The following is a 19280-nucleotide window of genomic DNA, read 5'->3' as shown; positions in this document are numbered from 1 at the left end:
AGCATCAGATTTCTTTGACCACAATTCTCTAACACATTTGTCCAAAATTTGTACAAATTATTTAAATGCATAGGATTTTAAAGTTCCTGAGCATGCTCCCTGTTTTCCGTTACTCCCCATCCCCACCTACCCATCTTCCACCCTCTCTACATGAGCAAAGACTTGCTTGAAAGTATGGCAATTTTCTATGCATGAATAGTTCCAACAGGCTGAGAATAGAATGTGCCCATTTCCGTGAAACATTTGAAGAAGTGGAAAAAATGATGAGTGATTGTGAAGCATGAAGATATGCATTTAATTTAGTGTTAACTTGTTTTTGATGGTTACAGTTATGCAGTGTGTTGCAGAACTACCTTATTATCAGGTGTAGATCTTGTTCACAATATGTTATTTGTCTGTAAAACTCCTGTTATTTCTTTCTCACAGTTTCTTCAACCTCCAGATACCTTCATGACTTCCTCTTGCCTTCTGTGTCCAATTTTGTTAGCCATGTTTGTAATAAAACCATGCCGCTTTATTTTGTAAATTATTAGTAAAATATGACATATGTCTTAAAAGGATACTTTACTGTTTCAGGTGATGTGTGGGCATACCAAAGAAGTTCTGAAATCTGTTGATGGTCATATGTCTTCGCATACACTTAATGTACTCTTGAGCCAGCACAAATTAAATATTAGTGAAACGGAACTGTTTGAAACATGCATTCAATGGGCTGAAGTTCAGTGTTCAGAGAAGGGATTAGAAAGAACTCCTGAAAATATGCGTGCAATTTTGATGAAAGCTGGTGCACTTTCCAAAATACGATTTCTGTCTCTCACTGTACAGGAATTTGCAGAAGGCCCAGAGTCATCAGGCATTTTAACTCCAGAAGAAATAGCTGTTTTAAAAGCAGTTATTTTGGAAAAACATGGTGACCTTATTCCATTACCAGAAGGAATGTGCAGTGTTCCATATTCACGAGATAAGATAGCAATAAAACAGTTTTATTGTGCTCGTAAGTTTTTAAAGACAGCTGTTACAATTTCTGGGCACATTAGACTTCTAACCAAAGTACTTGTTGATAAATATGTGAAGGTGAGTGGAATAAGAGTTTTCACTAGGCTTGTGCCTCAGAGTGAGTTCAACTTGGCTCATGGGTTGCCTCGTGAGTACCGTGAAAACTTGGATGTGTCTGTACTTGACCAACATGGAACTGTACTCAGTAGGACTCTTTTTACTGATGTTGTAGAATACAATACATTGTCAACGGTAAATTTTGAAGAACCAATCGTATTCAGCAGTAACAAAGAATATAGTATATTAATGGTGCTACCTTGTCTGAGAGGAGATGTTCATGAGTATCCACTGAGTTTCATGTCACAGACTGAAAAGAGTCGAGGTATTGAGTTCAGATTTTTTGATCATGCTGATATTGATGGCAATGGTACCTTTGTAAGAAGGTTAGATATGGGATTTGTAGATGCAATTGTTTATTCAGTTTGATACTCCACAGCTTTCTTCTTCAGTTGGGTGTAATATTACGGTATATTGATAATTTTTACTTATGGACCGTCTGACAGCAACTGAATAAAACACAATTTTAGTGCCATATGTGTTTCGCCTTTATTTTCTGCAAGGCATCATCAGTGGCAGGTTGCATGGACAATTTCTTACATATTACGCTCCTGTTGCATTTTTGGTATTGTTGTTCTTGTTAGGAATACCAATTTGCGGTTGTGTGTTTTATTCAGTTGCTGTCAGACGGTCCATAAGTAAAAATTATCAGTATACCGTAATATTAGCAAACTTGTTTGTGACTACTTAACACTGTCTCAATGTTTTTTCCTATTTTTCTTTCCCACTTATTGGTTTAAATCTGTGAAGAATGGTTGCTTATAAGAGTGAAATTGTACGACATCAATTCCTCCTTACAAGCAGTGATTTATTTTTGTTGCCCACTTGTTATGATAGTATTTTCTTTCTTCCTTGCTCATTATTGGTATAAAATCTATGAAGAATGGGTAACTATGAGAATGATGTTTTGTGGCATCAGTATTTTCTTCTCTGCAATGAGTTTTCTCTTCCTATTCTTGGAAAAGAAGTAGGTTTTTTCATTTTCCAGATCTCCCTCAACCCCATACTCCCAATGTTATGTGTGTCTCAATTGTGTGTGTGTGTGTGTGTGTGTGTGTGTGTGTAAAGTGCATGCAGTCATAATTACCATTGTACATTTGTACAATGAAGTAATCCAAAACTTTGACATGTACAAATGAAAATTAATTTTAAAACATTTAGGTAAAGCCAATTTTACCTAGATGTTACTTCTTTGTGTCTGTACATTAAATGAAATTCTGTTAAATGAGACATATGTATTATGTGAAGTAGTTGATATAACAGTTGCGAATGAAATACATATGAGATAAAAGATTTGTTTGTTAGAACATAGACAAATATGTTCTAATTGTTAAAAGGAATGTAATGATCTGTTAGACAGACAGTTAGCAGGAGCAAACAGTACTGGCATCCTCAGTGGCAGATAGTTATATGAAGGAAGAAGAAACTTGATGCAAAATTGGTATACACACATTTTGACTCTACCATTTGGATAACACAGTGGTATTGGATGGATGGCTATCACAGAAATAAATACATGGAAGTGGTAAAAAGGAAGTGTCATTTGAAGAATTAAAATGATCAGATCTATAAATATGGGAAAATGACAATAAAAGCACAAATAAAGGAATGGAAGGAAAATCCAGAGAAGCAGCATGAAAAAACCATCATTCTTAACACCGTGATGGAAGCACTAGAAGAGAATGATGGATAATTAAATTTGAAGTGAGGTGCACAGAAAAAATGTTTTGTCATTTAAAACTGCAATGAGAACAAATACCTACATGTGGAGGCACCTATATGCCATGCTGTTGGACATAAACTGTAGTAGAGTTACCACTATTCAGTTATTATCATTTCTCACAGTTGTGGCAATATATATTTCTGTACTTTGTTTGTGAGCTTAGGAACAGTTTTTGTTGTTTTCAGAAGTAGTGCTTGATGTAACTGAGGCAGTGATGATGGATATGTTAAGGCAAATTAATGTTTGAGACATGCTCAGGACATCTTGCTTCATTCTACTTCGTACTCATCATCTAGTGAACCATGCTTCTTTTAATATCATGTCCTACAAAACAATTGTAAAATTGTCTCTAGAATAAGGCCATAGGCATAAGAGTGTGTGTGACACAGGCAAGTAAGATATTTGACAGATAGTTTTCCATGCCTTCAACAGAAAGTTGATGGCAGACAGTGGACACCAGTGTACCATTGCTTCCTCATTAACAGAAAATTTCAATGGTACAAAATATGAGGTATGTTTTTTAAGTACTGTTTTGAAACAAAAACGAAACAAATATACTTTTCTTAGCAATTTTGTTTTTACATGAAAGCCTGTATTTTAATTCACTTTTCTACATGATTCCCACTTACATTAAGGTACTTACCATATCATATACCCAGGTTTTGGATACCTTCATTGTTGTCGTGGTGATGACCACTCAGATGCTTCTGTAAATGTAGGAACACATGATAGTCACAGAGGTCTAGATCAGGACTGTATGGAGGATGATCAAGTTGTTTCCAGCCAAATGATCTGATCAGCTCATGAGTTTCATTGGCCACATGTGAACGGGTGTTGTCATAAAGCAAAACAATCCCCTTACTCAGCATACCATTCTATTTGTTTTAGATTACATGGTACAGTTTTTTTAAGGTCTCACAATAAGTTTTAGAATTTATAGTGTCACAACGGAGCAAACGGCCCAAAAAAAATGGTACATATGATTTTCCAGGATAAAATTGTTTGCTTGAACTTCACTTTCTTGGTTGATGTTGAATGCTGCCAATCCATGGATTGCTGCTTTGAGTCAGGTGTAACATAAGCCACCCTTGTTTGTCATCTGTGACACTTTGACTTAAAAGCTTGACACCTTCTTCACCATACTACTCTAGGAAAGTCAAAGAAATGGCTAAATGTTTGCTTTTGTGCCCCTCAGTTACCATTTTCTGTACATAACGTGAGCATAATTTTTTGATAATTTAAACATTCAGTAACAGTTGCATAAAGCACACTTCTTGACACTTGAGGAAACTCATCACATCATGTCAAAATTATAAAGCATCTGTTATCTCTCACTTTTTCATTAACTTTCTGTAAAAAATTGTCAGTAATGAGTGAAGATTGCCCACTTCATTCCTCATCATGTATGTTTGTAGGGGCATTTTTAAAAGCTCTCACCCATTTCCATTCTGTCCCATCACTCATATTGCTTTCCCCATACACTGATGTGACAATTTCACCCCATTTAGCGCTAAGAACACAAATCACAGCGTGTATTCACAGTTGGTGGAATTCTCAACCAGAGGAGGCATTTCAAATACTCACTAATAAACATAAACACTCAAAATGACTGTAGTGGCATCTGTGACTTGCCAACTGAGTGTGGCATAGAGTGAGCATGCAACAAATGCCAGCTGCAGTTGCTGCTGCAGTGGAATTTCAAATGGTACTTACTTTAAAAACCTGCCTCATGGAAGTATACCACAAATATTATGCTACTGACAGAATGAGAAATATCTGTTATGAACTGTTACGGAAACAAAAGATGCTTGCCTGTGAAATCTTTCAGACAAAAGTAGGAATTTTTCAAACGAGATGTTGAGATGTTGGGAAAATCACAAAAAGACTGTACTGTTTGCATAAACCTTTCCTTAAAGTTTTGCGTAAGATTAAAAAGCTGCCAGTCCAATGAATTTCAATGGTTATTTTCAGATAGTCAGTTTTTATGAGACACACTGATGATGGAACAATAAAGAACACTTTCATCATCAATTCATGCCACATTTTTCCCCATATGAGTCGGTGGAGTCATTTTCTCCTACGAGTCCATAAGTCTGCAGGAATCTGTGCATTATTGTTAAAATGTTGCTTGTGAATTGTCACTGAGAGAATATTTTTGCAACAAAAATTATATAAATGATCTTCACCATTTTACTCATACATAGAGGGTGGAGCAAGAAACACCAAACCCAAGTAGAGAATATTTTTTTCCATCACCTCTCTCTCTCTCTCTCTCTCTCTCTCTCTCTCTCTCTCTCTCTCTCTTTGTTCCACATCAAAGTGAGATTAGTGGCAATGAGCATTATTTATGGCTCTGCACATAGAAAACAAGCCATGTATCTGTACCAAATTTCTTCCCACACATGGTGTTTGATTTATCTTTGTGCAGCTAATATTTGATTATGTATGTACCCATGAAGTTTTGTTGTTCAGTATATGACTTCTCTTTCGAACATTTGCATCTCATGTCTTTTTTGTCTGCTGCATGTCTCTTGATTTGTAACTTTGGTGTGGTAGTGTATGTACATTTTGGGTATTTGTAGGTGACAAGAATGTGGTTTTTTTCACTAACATGGCTGTTACTGACTGTTAGAACATGCAGAAACTGCTGTGTGATTTGTATTTTTGGACGTAACTAATTATCGGTAACTGGTGTAGTTTGTTAGAAACAAGTGACATAGAGTAACAACATGGGCAGAGTCATCTGCTGCTTATCAGTTGAAAAACAAAGAAAAAAGTTGATGTATAAAAAAGTATATCAGCAGGTGAACTACTGTAAGGAGATTTTTTTTTTTTATAGATCTTGTGTGTTTCATTTAGATTTTTTTTTAAATATTGGTGTTTGTTTTCTTCATCACTTCCTGTATGTGTAAGTTAATCTTATAAATTTTATAACAGTCAAAAGTAGTAGTAAAATATGTATAAAATACTCCTATAAAATAGATAATGGCTGGTTAAGATAATCAGACCTTTGGTAACCTCCTTTTTATTGTTCCCTCCATAACTTCTCCTGTTATTGACAAGGTGATCTGCAGCACTGAATGTACTGTAAAACACAATATGTATTATTAATCATGACCCAGAACATCTTATTAGTTCTTGGTTATAAGAATGACTGATAGCACGAGCTCCCTCTCCCACTCAGCTTACAGAAGAATTTTAATGCATTTCATTCTGAAAAATAGCTGAAGATTAAAAATGCTTCCATGTCTGCTCTCAAATCATTTTCTTCTCCCTCTCCTCATTCTCCTCCTCCACCTCTCCCGATTCCTACTTTATCATTCTCCCCTTCTGCCTCTCTCCACTTCGTGCCCTTGTCCTCTCCCTCTACCTCTCTCCCCTTCCACCCCTCATCCTCCTCCTCATGCTCTACCTCTCTCCACCCCCACCCCACATTCTTCCCTCTCTCCACTCCCACGCCTCATTCTCCCTCATTACCTCTCCACTCCCACCCCTCATTCTCCCTCATTACCACCCCTCATTCTCTCCCCTCTACCTCTCTACTCTCACCTCTCATTCTCCCTGCCCTCTACCTCTCTCCACTCCCTTCCCTTTCTCCACTTCCTTTGCCCTCTGCCCTCCCCCTCCCCCTGTTAATCTGCCTATGGCCCTCTCCCCAACACCCCTCTCTCCCCTTCCTCTTCCCTCCATTCTCCTGTTCATTTGTCTTGCTATTCCTTTACTCTCTGCCCCTTCCTACCTCTTGCTTTGCCCCTCTCTAGTGCCCTCCTTATTTCTCTCTGTCTCACTCATCCTCACTATTCCTCTTAATCTTTCTCTCCCAGTCCTTTTTTTTTTCTCTGTTCTTTCCTCCTACATTTATCTCACACTTCCTCTACCTCTCTCCATCACACTCTCGCCATCCCACATCTCCCACCTCCTTCCATTCCTAGTGTGTCTTTTCAATTTGAGTGTTCTGTTGTGTCAGTTACGGTGATGAGAATTGTTCCCAGGTTCATTCTTTTGGCAATCAGTTTGTCCTGTGCAATCTTGGTGGGCCTTTGTTGATTGTGAGACATCTGAAATCTACGTGTCTTGAAACAGATGTCCGCCATTGCAGATGTAGGAAAGAAAGTCTATAAGAAAGATTCCCATGTAGATGACAGAGAAAACCCTTGAGAATTCATTGTGGAAGGGAGGTGTATTTTTGTTTATTTGTTATTTAGCATAGACCACTGAGGACCAGTGACATTCAACTTTTCGCTTGCATTGAACCTTGATATTTGCTCAGAGAGCATATATTTCTCTGGATGTATAATGTGCTTTTTTCTTATGGGATAATTTTTCCTTGAACCTTTTTCGATTCAGTACACTTCTGAAAAATTTTTAGTCCCTGTTATGCCCAATTTCAGCACTGTCATCCCATGCTCTTTGATCTTTTTGTTTTTTAGAATGTGGGAAATCATTTGGTAAATGTTGTAGTATCCATCCTTGAGGTGTGTCTAGAATCCAGTAGCTCTTTATATGATCTAATCCTTCAAATTTTCAGTGTAACTGTAGAGCTGCAGGTTTTACTGTTTTGTGTATTCTCCCAGGTCTTCCTGTGTTCCCGTCTCAGACTTTAATTTTCTTCTTTGTTCTTTCTGTTCAGCGTTGGAACTGATAAGAGTAACAACTATATGGAAATGATAGATTGCTACTAAGCGTATAAAGGATGCATTGAGTCAACTCATACCCTCTCTGTGTGATGCCTTAAATACTATATATGTTTTGAACCTGTGGATTAGCATAATTTTGACTGATTCTAGTTGTAGTTTATTGGAAGCTTTGTTGATGGTGTGATACTTTCTCCCCTCTGGAAATATGTTTCACCTCATATCATCCTAGTTGTTGGTACAGTTGTCATTCAGTTTTGTTGAATAAGAACTTAGAAAATTTTTACTGGTGACATACCAGTGAGCTTTCTGTACACACATATGATTCTAGTGCATTACTTGATGTCAGGATTATCCTCATAGGTACAGGAAGTTTCAGGGAATTCCTGATGAAGGTTCTTTCCAGAATACTTCTGTTATCCCCAAAGATTATATTACCATCGAATTATCTAAAGTCAAAGGCTGAGTGACATGCATTGGGTGGAGATCCATTTGAAGGTTTGATGGAAAATCAGATCACGTTCCTCTGAAAGTATTCACCCAACTATGTCTGCTGCTTATGGATGCACTGGCTTTCCTGTTGTTGTATGGTCATGTTTGTAAATTAGCACTACCATATGGAAGTATGCCTATTTGTCTCTTAGCTCCATCTTTCCCAGGCTCCTCGCTCTGTTTCAGTAGTTGTTTGTTGTCACGCTGTCTTTAATGATGCATGTATCTTTTTGTTGCGTGATGTATGGTCTTTTTTACTGGCAACTTCTGACTAAATCATCCCTCAAATTTAAGCAGCTTATTTGTATTGGTACTTCAGTTTTCTTAACACATTTGCTGCAGGGATCAGTATAAGCCACTAAAACATGCGGTAAGCATGTGCAAGCAAAATCTTGACGTTCATGTTTTGTACTTAAGTAATAGTGACAGATGCAAAACCATCACTGCTTTCTATCTATCAGTTTTGTCAGTACCTCTTGATGTATTTTGCCAATGCAATCAATTTACAAGTTAAACAATGAATGAACATATTTGTGAAAGTATAAACATTATCTTCCAGAAACATTGAAACAATTGCAAAATGATAGGTGAAAAGAAATTCAAAAATTATACTTCCCTCTGGCCATGGCTCTTGGAAGGGTAAGGAAGTTGAAGAGGAAGAAGAATAAGAAGACGAAGAAGAAAATGTTGAGACTTCTTATTATAAAACAAAATGTTCATTAATTATGTGCCTTCACACAACAGTTCAAAGAGAATCCAGGATTATCTGGACATTCTCTGCACTTACATGTTATGTCAGTACACTGGCCCAGTTTGGTACAGGTTTTACAGCTATTCGTTATGACTTCCCTTTTCCCATCAGTTGGTTTCTGCTTTTGTACAGTGAGTTTTCTTATGAGGTCTCTTTGTCTCATATTTCTTGGAATTTCCATTGGAAAAGTGGTCCCTTTATTATTTTTATTCCATTTTCATATAGTGTCAGTTTACTCCCCAAGTAGTTATTGTACAGAATATATAAATCAAAAAGTAGAGTGTCAGTTATATGAAGGAATAGTTTTTTAGACCGATGGAAGATCTTCCATTCACATAAATAATATAACAGTATCTAGTCCTTGCTTCAGTGTCATACATATTCTGATTATATTTGGTAGCTGGCTGTAGTTATGAAATTATTTGCTGGGATGAATTTGGCACTTACTCCACTGTATTGAAGAATTCTGCGGAAATAACAACTTATTTGTCACGCCATTTTCAAATCATCACACATTGCGCATATGCCTTTTGTTTTGGATATATTGTCTGAATGACAGTCTTTCCCCAAAAGAACACAGATTCATTTAAAAATATCTCTCTTCCAGGGTAACACACTTGACACATTCTGTTGTTAAAGTAATGTAGTATAGGTTGTACTTTGTATTATTGATCATCTGTTCTGGGTTCCTGGCTTTAGATTTTTAGCAAAATGCATTGAGTTTAAGTTGATCATATATCTGTTTCTACACATACTCTTCACTATTCCCCTGTTTTGAAACAGAGCATCTTTGTTCCGGTCGTCTTGTGATCAGACAGATTTCACATTAGCCACATGTAACGTAATTCACAAGAAGAAAGTATTTTTTCTATAATTATAGGTTTCCAGTTACAAATTGTAGACCCATTCCTCATAGTTTCACTCTAAAATGTATTCACAGTGTTGTTATTTGGTTCATCAAATGCAAAACTGAAGTATGTTATCATAAGTAGTACCTTAAAGAAATCTATTGGTGCATTCTCAATAAGACAAGTAAATAAATATTCTTGATATGTAAACAGATGATACTGTAGCTGATTTATTTACTTCTGCCAGTGTCGGTTCTTAATCATCATCAATTTCATCACCATCATTCTCCATGCCTTCTTAATCTGTACTAAGTGTATGTGAAAGTTCTGCTTCCACACTATTGTCACTATGGCAAGTTTCTGTGTTCTTGAGATTCCATCCATCTTCCTGCGAATCATTATCTTGGAACTCATAATCACTACCTTTCCTACTGCAATCAGTATCTGATTATCACTATTTTTTTTCCTGCCCACTCTTTTAACAGTAGAAGGTCCCAGTGTAGGTTGTTTAGCCACCGTTTCAAACAATGTACATCACAAACAACTATGCGCAAGAACTCAAACTGCAGGTAAAATCTTAGACTACACCTTTGGACTTTAAGCTTATAAACGTCTGCTGCACTGGCTTGTTGTTCATGGATACATTTAGAAGTGTTAGCCACGGTGAACTAGTGGCTCACGTGGACACTTATAACTGTCAGCCACAGTGAACATGTTAACATCTGTGTGTCTTCAGTATTCCTATATCAGGTTTAAGACTTCGAGACGTTTGAGCATCTTTGTATCTGTGGGTAGGAACTTCAATTTGATTTTAGAGAGAGAATAATCTGAATCTAGAGTGGTACATCTTTGCACCCCTATCTTCTGCATCTCTCTTTTTGGAACTACCTCAAAGTAACGATAAGCTTTATTTGAAATTCTCCCAGGAGGCAGTTGTCTGTCTACTTTTTTGGTATGTGTCGAAATTCCATTAACTTCTTTACCAGGTTAAGCACTGTGCAGTTTTTACTTGACCTCATTGTGTGCATATTTTTGTGTGTCCAGTTGGGCATTAACATGAAGTTTCTGGTGGTTTCTTCTGTGATATGTCTACATACACTGTGCTATAAAGATCTTTTTTATGCATTGGAAGTGTAGTGGGGACAGTCTGCTGTTTGGCGAAAAAATATTTGATGATGGAAACCATTGCCTTATATTTGACAATGAAGCATTGTATTTCAGATACTTGCCTATCTATGCATCTAGTTTCTGGCATCTTGTGAGTGATATTTTGAGTAGTGCCAAGATTCAACTGTTTCAGATTACCCATTCTGAACAGGGAGAAGAAAATGTATTGTTTAGACCTAAATCTCACATTGCAGTATAAGGTTGCCTGGATGCTCCCTGGCTCACCCTTATAACATGGTTGTGTGGGCTTCCTGAAGAACCAGTGTTATGAAAGGGGATGATGGGTTGCATACAAGCTGGGGTAATATTTTGGAAATTCCTCCTCCTTGCATAAGTGGAAATATTTGCTTCAGGACCTGAGTACTAGACACTGATCATGTTAATACTAAAATTGTAGACTATCTCAAGTTTGATTTTTAGGATTTACTCTCTGACTGATCTATTTTTTAAGGTGAAGACCAATCTTATCTTCCATTTGACATTGTGATAATATGTAACAGCTTCTGCATTAAGAGCCACTAACCTGTTTGCACTGGAGCCCAAGGCTGGGTTTCTTGTAAAATGTTTAGTGAGATGAAGTCCCCAGGTTGCATCCAATATAAAAGATCTAAATTTGTAACATTATTATTAATGGTTGATAGATGAAGATTTGAGATTCACACCGAATAATTGTGATTTCCCCAATTACTTAAATTTGCAAGTTATTACCAGATTTCGAATTAGGGCGTGCGTTTATTATTTTAGTTGACATTTGAAATAGTATGGAATCTGTGAGCCTCAAGTTCATTGTGATTGGGTATAATAAAACTGTGCTGTATCAGAACATTATAAATATGAAAATGCTTAAAGAGTTGTAATGCACATTTTCTCTTTTTATGTGAACAAAAAGAAAGTATGGAGATAATTAACACACTGACTGCTGTGTTCGTGCTGGCCACAGCAGGTGACACTGCTGTGGCAGCCTTGTGGCAGTCACTGTGTTAATCAAACTTGGAAATTAAAAAAAAAAAATTTGTTCAATTTTTGTTTTGTGTATTAGCAACTTATTTCTTTTGTGCCTTCTTTCATTTGTTTGTACTTCATCTACAGTTGCTTTATGCAAGACTAACATGAACTAAATGTAAAATTAATCTAAGACAATAGTGTGGAGTATACAATTTATTCATAAACAAACCAGTTATGCAGGCTTTTAGCTCCCTTTGTGTACTCTGCCTTGTAGTGCTTGGTGACAACAATCATTGATTTTGACATAATTGTGGCTCCAAGTACAATTTTTCAATTCTGTGGCTGAATGAGTGAGGGAGGACAATAATGTGATAGTTGACTATTGTAATTCAGTTGTGAGGTATGAACAATTTTTCTCATTTCATGTTCTCTGCCATTTACCATCTCTCAAATCATTGTACTATACATGCATCATTATTGTCTTTATACCTGTAATTATTTGATGTGTCCTTAGATCTGAATTTCTTTGTTCCTAATGTAAGATGTATTTTTTAAAAAAGATGATTGTATGCAAGGTATCCTTGGAAAGACATATTCTCTTTGTTATGTAACAAACTGTGATAATATGGTGTTTAAAGGACCAGAAAATCATTTTTGCATTTCTGCTAAAGGAATGTATGTGACAGACATTGTCAAGAAAGGCAAACAGTGTAGCGAACAGTATTATTTGTCATTATTTTCTGCCAACCCTTTGATGTCAAAGACATTATTGTAACTTGTGATTGTCGTCGTAATATGTGTGATCATCTCTTTATTTATTGTACTCATTGAAAAGTTAGTAAAACATACAATGCCTAAACGCCCTGTTTAATTTAAATAATATTTTCCTTGTCGTCGTAATATTCCTTCACAATAAATTTTTTTCCTCGTCTACATTCTTTGTAGTGTTGACCTTTGAACTACAATTTGATAATTGAGAAGAGATTAGACAGTGTTCCTTCATGTCTTACACCAATTCTAAATGTAATGTTTTTCAAGAGGTACGAAGATAAAAGCTGGTCTGATTGATGGAGAATCGGGTTTGACTCCCTGCCTTCGATATAGTTGTTGAGTACTTTGTGTGCTGCGCCCGTAAGGTGGGTTGTACACACGTGCATAGAGTTCGTCACTTTGCCACCCATAACTGAAGTTAGTTGTCTCAGGAAGATAATACCGATGATTTGGGGGCTTTGCACATCTGGCTTTCAGATATTCATATGGTCCAGTCTGAAAAATAGAGGATTTGTATTAGTCACTGAAATTGTGGACTACAATTTGTATTTCTACTTTTGACAAAAAAAAAAAAAAAAAAAAAGGGGGAGGGGGGGGGGAAAGCTGCAAAGAGAACACAAACAACAGAAATTTTGGAAGCATTTTTGCTAATTTTTCATGCATTTATTTTTGCTGTAACCATATGAATACACCTTGTTACACTCTGTATGGTAACTTGTGGAGTAAACATATAGGTCTATTTCTACTCCCTTCCACAGTGATACTTCTGGTAATTGCTACCATTAGTAGATAAGCAAGGGAGTGATTGAGTGTGCTTGTGTGTGTGTGTGTGTGTGTGTGTGTGTGTGTGTGTGTGTGTGTGTGTCACAGCATATTGCTTGTATTCCTACACTGACACAGTAATACATAAATTTGGTTAGGAGATTTGTGGGTACCTACTTGAACTTCTTTAGAAGGACCAATAGCATCCATTTAATAAACACAAGGAATGTTATGAGTTTTAAAATAAAAATCCTGCAACATATATTTTTAATAAAAATTTACAAGAGGTGTAGCCTATTAGTGACAAAACTCAAATTTTCAAACCCAAACTCAAGGCTCCTAGTACACTATTCCTATTCCCTACATAACATTGTGTTAAATGATGTGTTAATATATGAGTGCATTAAGTTTGCCACTGTACACACATCTTAAATTGTATATGACTATGGTATGAATTATTCATATATGCTAGGCACTTTTTAAATTTTTGAAATATACATAAGCAGCATGAAGTCTTACGTATGAAAATGACCATAAAATCAAATTTTCAACTGTGCCAATTGAAAATAAAAAGACACGCGAAGACAAAAATGCTGTCCTTCAAAAAGGTCTACGTGACTATGAAACCTGCTCAAGAAAAGGCAGGTCCAGGAGAATGATTAGGTGGTTTCTTATAATAGATCATGGCTAACAATTTCCACTTTCCTTGCTTATCTCCTCAGGGAGGAGAGAAGGATAAATGGGGGAGGTTAAAAAGGATATGTGAGAGGGGCACATATGTGAGGACAACAGCGGAAACAAAGTTCTGAATGCTAGGGTAGGCCGGCCGGAGTGGCCGAGTGGTTCTAGGCGCTTCAGTCTGGAACCGCGCGACCGCTACGGTCGCAGGTTTGAATCCTGCCTCAGGCATGGATGTGTGTGATGTCCTTAGGTTAGTTAGGTTTAAGTAGTTTTAAGTTCTAGGGGACTGATGACCTCAGATGCTAAGTCCCATAGTGCTCAGAGCCATTTGAACCATTTGCTAGGGTAGTACGACCATTTAACCACCTATTTTTTAAAGAACTAAACCCTCAAGTACAAAACAGCTTCAGATGCCTGACTTCTTTACAAATGAGTTAGTGTGTTAAATGTTTGACATTAAGCATGTTAGAAAAAGTTTAGTAAAAGTTTGAAACTATGCTTAAGGTGTGCTGGAAGTCTAAGTGTTCTCATTGTCAAAAAATGGATGAGTACAATCTGCGAAATTTGCGCTCCATTTTAAATGGAAGCTAGTTTTTCATGCATCTCAGTATTTATGATGATGTATCTTCTGAACAATATGTCACATAATGATGTAATTTTGCAGATAAATTCAATGGTATATGTGGATACTGTCTGAAAAATGTGTTATAGGTTGAGTTATTAGCAAATAAGTAATAAATTAAAACCTCATGCCCTATGTTGAAGTTTTACTGCACAAACAGTGAAAATGTAGTAAGCAATAAACTTTTTCCTTTTCATCATATTGTGGGGGGTGTCAGTGAGAAAAAGTTTTATAAAGGTTTGAAATTATGTATAAAGTTTGCTCGGAGTTGCTAAGTGCTCTTGTTCTCAAGTGTGTTACGTGGCCTCAGTACATATACACAGTTCCTAACTGTTTTAAAATGTGAACGTAAGATTATAGTTCTTAGTGAGTGGAATATGAAAGCATTTTAAATTTTTAAATACAGTCAGTAGTTATGTGAAATATCGAAAATAAAATTTCTGTTGTCCCTGGAAGCTTATAGATAGGCAACATGCAACTGGAACTGTACACTGTGTGCCGTTGTTTAATTCATATGTCTCTGTCGGCAGAACTGAAATTTTGCCTCCTGAAGGTAAGTACTGGTCATAAGGTCTGCCTCAGCTTTGTGAGTGAATTTCCCATTTATAAATAAAATTAAAATATTTGACTGAGGATCTTGCATAGATTACATGAAGAATGAAGGCCAAAATGTAATATAATTATAACATAAGGTTTTAGTGAGAAGGGTGCTAATGAGCAGCATTCATCATCCTCATGATGTTCAAGAAAAAGAGCAATAGTGTCAGGCAGATCAGGCTGATATCTTCTACACTCAAATTACTTCTCTTGGTAATGATGGCACATACAATGAGAGCACTTTTTCCACATCAAAGTATTTGTTGCCACGGAATTTTATTAAAATTAAAAAGAAAATCAAAATTGCTTTATACCACACATGCTCATGGCAAGAGTCTTCACTGTATGCTAGTGTAAATACCTCAGCCCTACTTTATGGTGAAAGAAATTATACTATCAGAATTTCACTAGCATTAAGAGGAAAGGTGGAGGAATTTGATTGTGTATTATCAGACTGCATGAGAGTACTTTTGGTGACATTTCAAATTCCCCCCCCCCCGCCCCCAGTGTACACTGAGGTGTCATGGGATACCTCCTAATATCATGTTGGACCTTCTTTTGCCTGCCTTAGTGCAGCAACTAAGCATGGCATGCACTCAGCAAATTGTAGGAAGTCCTGTGTAGAAATATTGAGCCATGCTGCCACTATAGCTGTCCACAGTTGCAAAAACGTTACTGGGGTAGGATTTTGTGCATGAACTGACCTCTTGGTTATGCCCCTTAAATGTTTGATGGGATTTATGTTGGGTGATCCAGGTGGCCAGGTCATTCATTCGAATTGTCCAGAATATAATTCAGACTACTTACAAACAATTGTGGCCCAGTGACATGGTGCATTACCATCCGTAAAAAGTCCATATTGTTAGGGTACATTATGTCAGTGAATGGCTGCAAATAGTCTCCAAATAGCCAAACATAACCATGTCCAGTCAATTATCATTTCAGTTGGACCAGAGGACCCAGTTCAGTCCATGTAAATGCAGCCCACACCATTATGGAGTACCACTAGCTTGCACAGTGTTGATAACTTGGGCCCATGGCTTTGTGAGATCTGCACCGTGGTGCTCAACCCCTAAAGTCAGCTCTTAACAACTGAAATATGAACTCATCTGACCCGGCCAGGTGAGATGAGTTACCAGTTGTCCCAGGTCCAATCAATATGGTCATGAGTCCAGGAGAGGCATTGCAGGTGGTGGTGTGCTGTTAGCAAAGGCACTTGCATCAGCTATCTGATAGCCCATTAACGCCAAACTTTGCTGCACTGTCTTACGGATTCATTCGTCATATGTCCCACTTTAATTTCTGCTGTTACTTCATTTCACTCTGTGTTTCTTGTCTGTTAGCACTGACAACTCTACACATAAGGTGCTGCTCTGTCATTAAATGAAGGTGTCGGCCACTGCAGTATCCATAGGGAGAGGTAATAATCTTGTCAGAAACCTTTGCAAATGAATCACCTTAGTACAAATGATGGTTCCTCAAAAGCAATACCCTTTAATACCTTGTGTAAGCAATACTACTGCCATCTGTATATGTGCCTACCACTGCCCCATAACTTTCGTCACCTCATTGTATGATGTGTTGGTGTAAGACACTTTTGACTATGTTACATTGAAATGCAGGAGGACATGATCTTCACTGCCACTTTAAGGAAGAGTAGACTATGCAACAGCATCTGGTTTCACTTTCATCTATATCCTCCAACAACAACACAAACATGAAACTTTTAAAGGCTTGAAATAGGCTATGAACTACAAGCAAAGTGTAGTAAATAAGATCCACACAAACTGTATCAGATATTAAATACAAACACAACAATTTTTTTTCTAGTTCATGTTAGCTACAAAGTCAATTGTGTCTAATATTAGATGTTCATAAAGATGACATGTTGAGCTGCAGATGGGCACAATGAAAAGACTGTTACACTTTTGGCCAGAGCCTTCTTCAGAAAAGAAAACATACACACATTCTTTTAAGCAAGCATGTCTCATGCACACATGGCCACTTATCTCGGGCTGCTCTGGATAAAGTGCAAGGTGTTGTGTCAAATGCAAGCAACAGATGAGTGGCATGGGGGCAAGGATCTAATGCTTGTAAACCGGCCATTGAAATCAAATGTGTTGTGTTAAGCTGCATGTTGTGCCACAGGATGGTCCACTTTGCACTTGGCCACAATTTGGCAGTGGACATTCATCCTGGTGGACAGCTGGTTGGTAGCCATATCAATATAAAAAGCTGTGCAATGACTGCAGCAGAGCTGGTGGATGATGTGGCTACTATCACAGGTAGCCTAACCTATGATAGGGTAAGATAATAGTTTCCGCCCCTCTGTTCTACATCTCCTCCTAGTTCACATCCCCTGACCCTCAGTGTGCAAACCTCTCTGCCAATGCAGCCCCAGGTCCTTTTCTCCTTCTCCTCCCCCTTTCATTTTCTGCTCCCTGCTTCCAACCCTCCCTTCCCCACAGACTCACGATGCAGCACTTGGCAGCCTTGCCACGCTGCACTCTAATCCGTGCATGCTCTGCCAGGCAGTGCTGACTCCTACTGCCCCACCTCTATCCCCTCCCTCTTCCAAGCCCCACTTCTGATTGCTGCTTGCATTCAATACGACACCATTGCATTCTATCCAGAGCGGCGGGAGGTAAGCGCCCATGTGTGCACGTGGTGTGCATGCTTGAGTGAATGTGTGCATTATAGGTTCCTTTGTCTCCCAAAAGAGGAAGCTTGAGACTGAAGAGGAATTAATAGTGAAACTAACCCATCCAGACCTTTAGGTCGAGAGAGACACGTAAAGGCAGGATGGGAGAGAAATAAGTATTTAATATAAAGTGATGATACTCAGAATTGTCCAGTCCAGTTATTGTTTATGATCTCTAGATATGGTCATGGAATGAGATGACCGTGTAAGAAAGTATTTCATATACAGGGTGTCTCTCCTGATAGTCATCAGGCGGATTTTCTCTGGTGTTTCAGCAGATATTTGCAATGTCGTTTTTGCATTGTGTAGGTGAAGTGAGCCCAAACAAATAGTCCTCATCAAGTCTCTCAAGCAATGTCTGTTGATGAAAAGTGTAGGTTTGTTTCCAGTTACAAACAAAATGGTTTTTAAATCAGAATTATACCTGCCCATTTGATTTATTGGTTTCAGATTAGTCTAATGTGATATTTATTTTATTGATATCTATTAATAGGATCAGTAAAACTCAAAAGAATAACCAGTACTGCAGAAGGGACAGCAGTGTACTAGCCCATGCTCACTGCTGCCACCAAACACCGAGCAGTACTGAATCACTGCTGGGGTGCCGTTTATTCTTTGTATTTTACTGTCCCAATTAACACATATCAATAAAACAAATATCACACTAGGCTGACATGGAATCGCTCTATTGAATGGGCATGTACACTGATGAGCCAAAATTGTGTAAATAACAAGCCACTGATTTGCATATGCGGAGATGGCACAGCAAACCAGATGGGTTCCATAGGAATTACATTGGTAGCTGAAATATCTATGTGAGTGTACTGTAATGCTCCTCAAACCACTTTTTTTTGTTATAGTTTTAGAGTGCAAAACTGTTACAGTCATAAGCGCCCATTCTGTAGCTTAAGGAAGGGTAAAAAACCAAATGGGAAATCAGCAGCAATGGGAGCAAAACTAAAAAAGGAGGAAAACTAAAAGTAGAAGGAAATCTTAAAAAACTACCACTGAAAGGGGGGCAGAGTGTTTTCCCCAAAAAAGAGCTTCAAATGACCGATGTCATATCACTGACACTGATAAACTCGAGGACGCGATCTACTGAGCGTGTGTCATCCGCTAAAAGGAAAGATATATCAGGTGACAGCTGTAGACAAGTGTGTAGCAGATTAAAATAGGGGCACTGAAGTAAAAGGTGTCCCACCGTCCACAGTTGAGAGCAATGGGGACAAGGCAGGGGAGGATCATCACTTAAAAGATGTTGATGGCTAAAAAGACAGTGCCCTATCCAGAGTCTATTTAAAATTACCTCCTTCCGACAACAAGGTCGGGGGGAAGGGGTCCAAGCACAAGGAAGGGGTTTCACGTCCCTTAATTTATTACTGGGAAGTGTAGACCAATGTGCGTGCCATAAAAGAGCAACACAATGACATAAAACCCTCTATTGATTGACTAAGGGAACCATGTGAACAGCGG

The 19280-nt window shown here is 37.8% G+C and overlaps 2 protein-coding genes across 2 annotated transcripts in view; one reads left to right on the top strand and one right to left on the bottom strand.

The window, feature by feature from the left end:
* LOC124796272 (BTB/POZ domain-containing protein 6-like) overlaps positions 1-1501 on the top strand; it is a 33019-nt gene extending 31518 nt beyond the window's left edge. The window contains exon 5 of the mRNA XM_047260385.1: positions 577-1501. Coding sequence (XP_047116341.1) covers positions 577-1482 — 906 coding nt within the window. The 3' untranslated portion in view covers positions 1483-1501. The remainder of the gene's footprint in view (positions 1-576) is intronic.
* An 11130-nt stretch (positions 1502-12631) lies between these two features.
* The window catches only part of LOC124795041 (protein ATP6V1FNB-like), a 43734-nt gene continuing 37085 nt past the window's right edge, over positions 12632-19280 (bottom strand). Inside the window, exon 2 of the mRNA XM_047258825.1 lies at positions 12632-12939. Within this exon, the coding sequence (XP_047114781.1) occupies positions 12691-12939 (249 nt within the window). The 3' untranslated portion in view covers positions 12632-12690. The remainder of the gene's footprint in view (positions 12940-19280) is intronic.

This window comes from Schistocerca piceifrons, chromosome 4 (assembly GCF_021461385.2).
Source record: "Schistocerca piceifrons isolate TAMUIC-IGC-003096 chromosome 4, iqSchPice1.1, whole genome shotgun sequence".
NCBI classification, from domain to species: domain Eukaryota; kingdom Metazoa; phylum Arthropoda; class Insecta; order Orthoptera; family Acrididae; genus Schistocerca; species Schistocerca piceifrons.
Note: the sequence above shows the minus strand (reverse complement) of the source record. Positions and strands in the feature narration are given on the sequence as shown.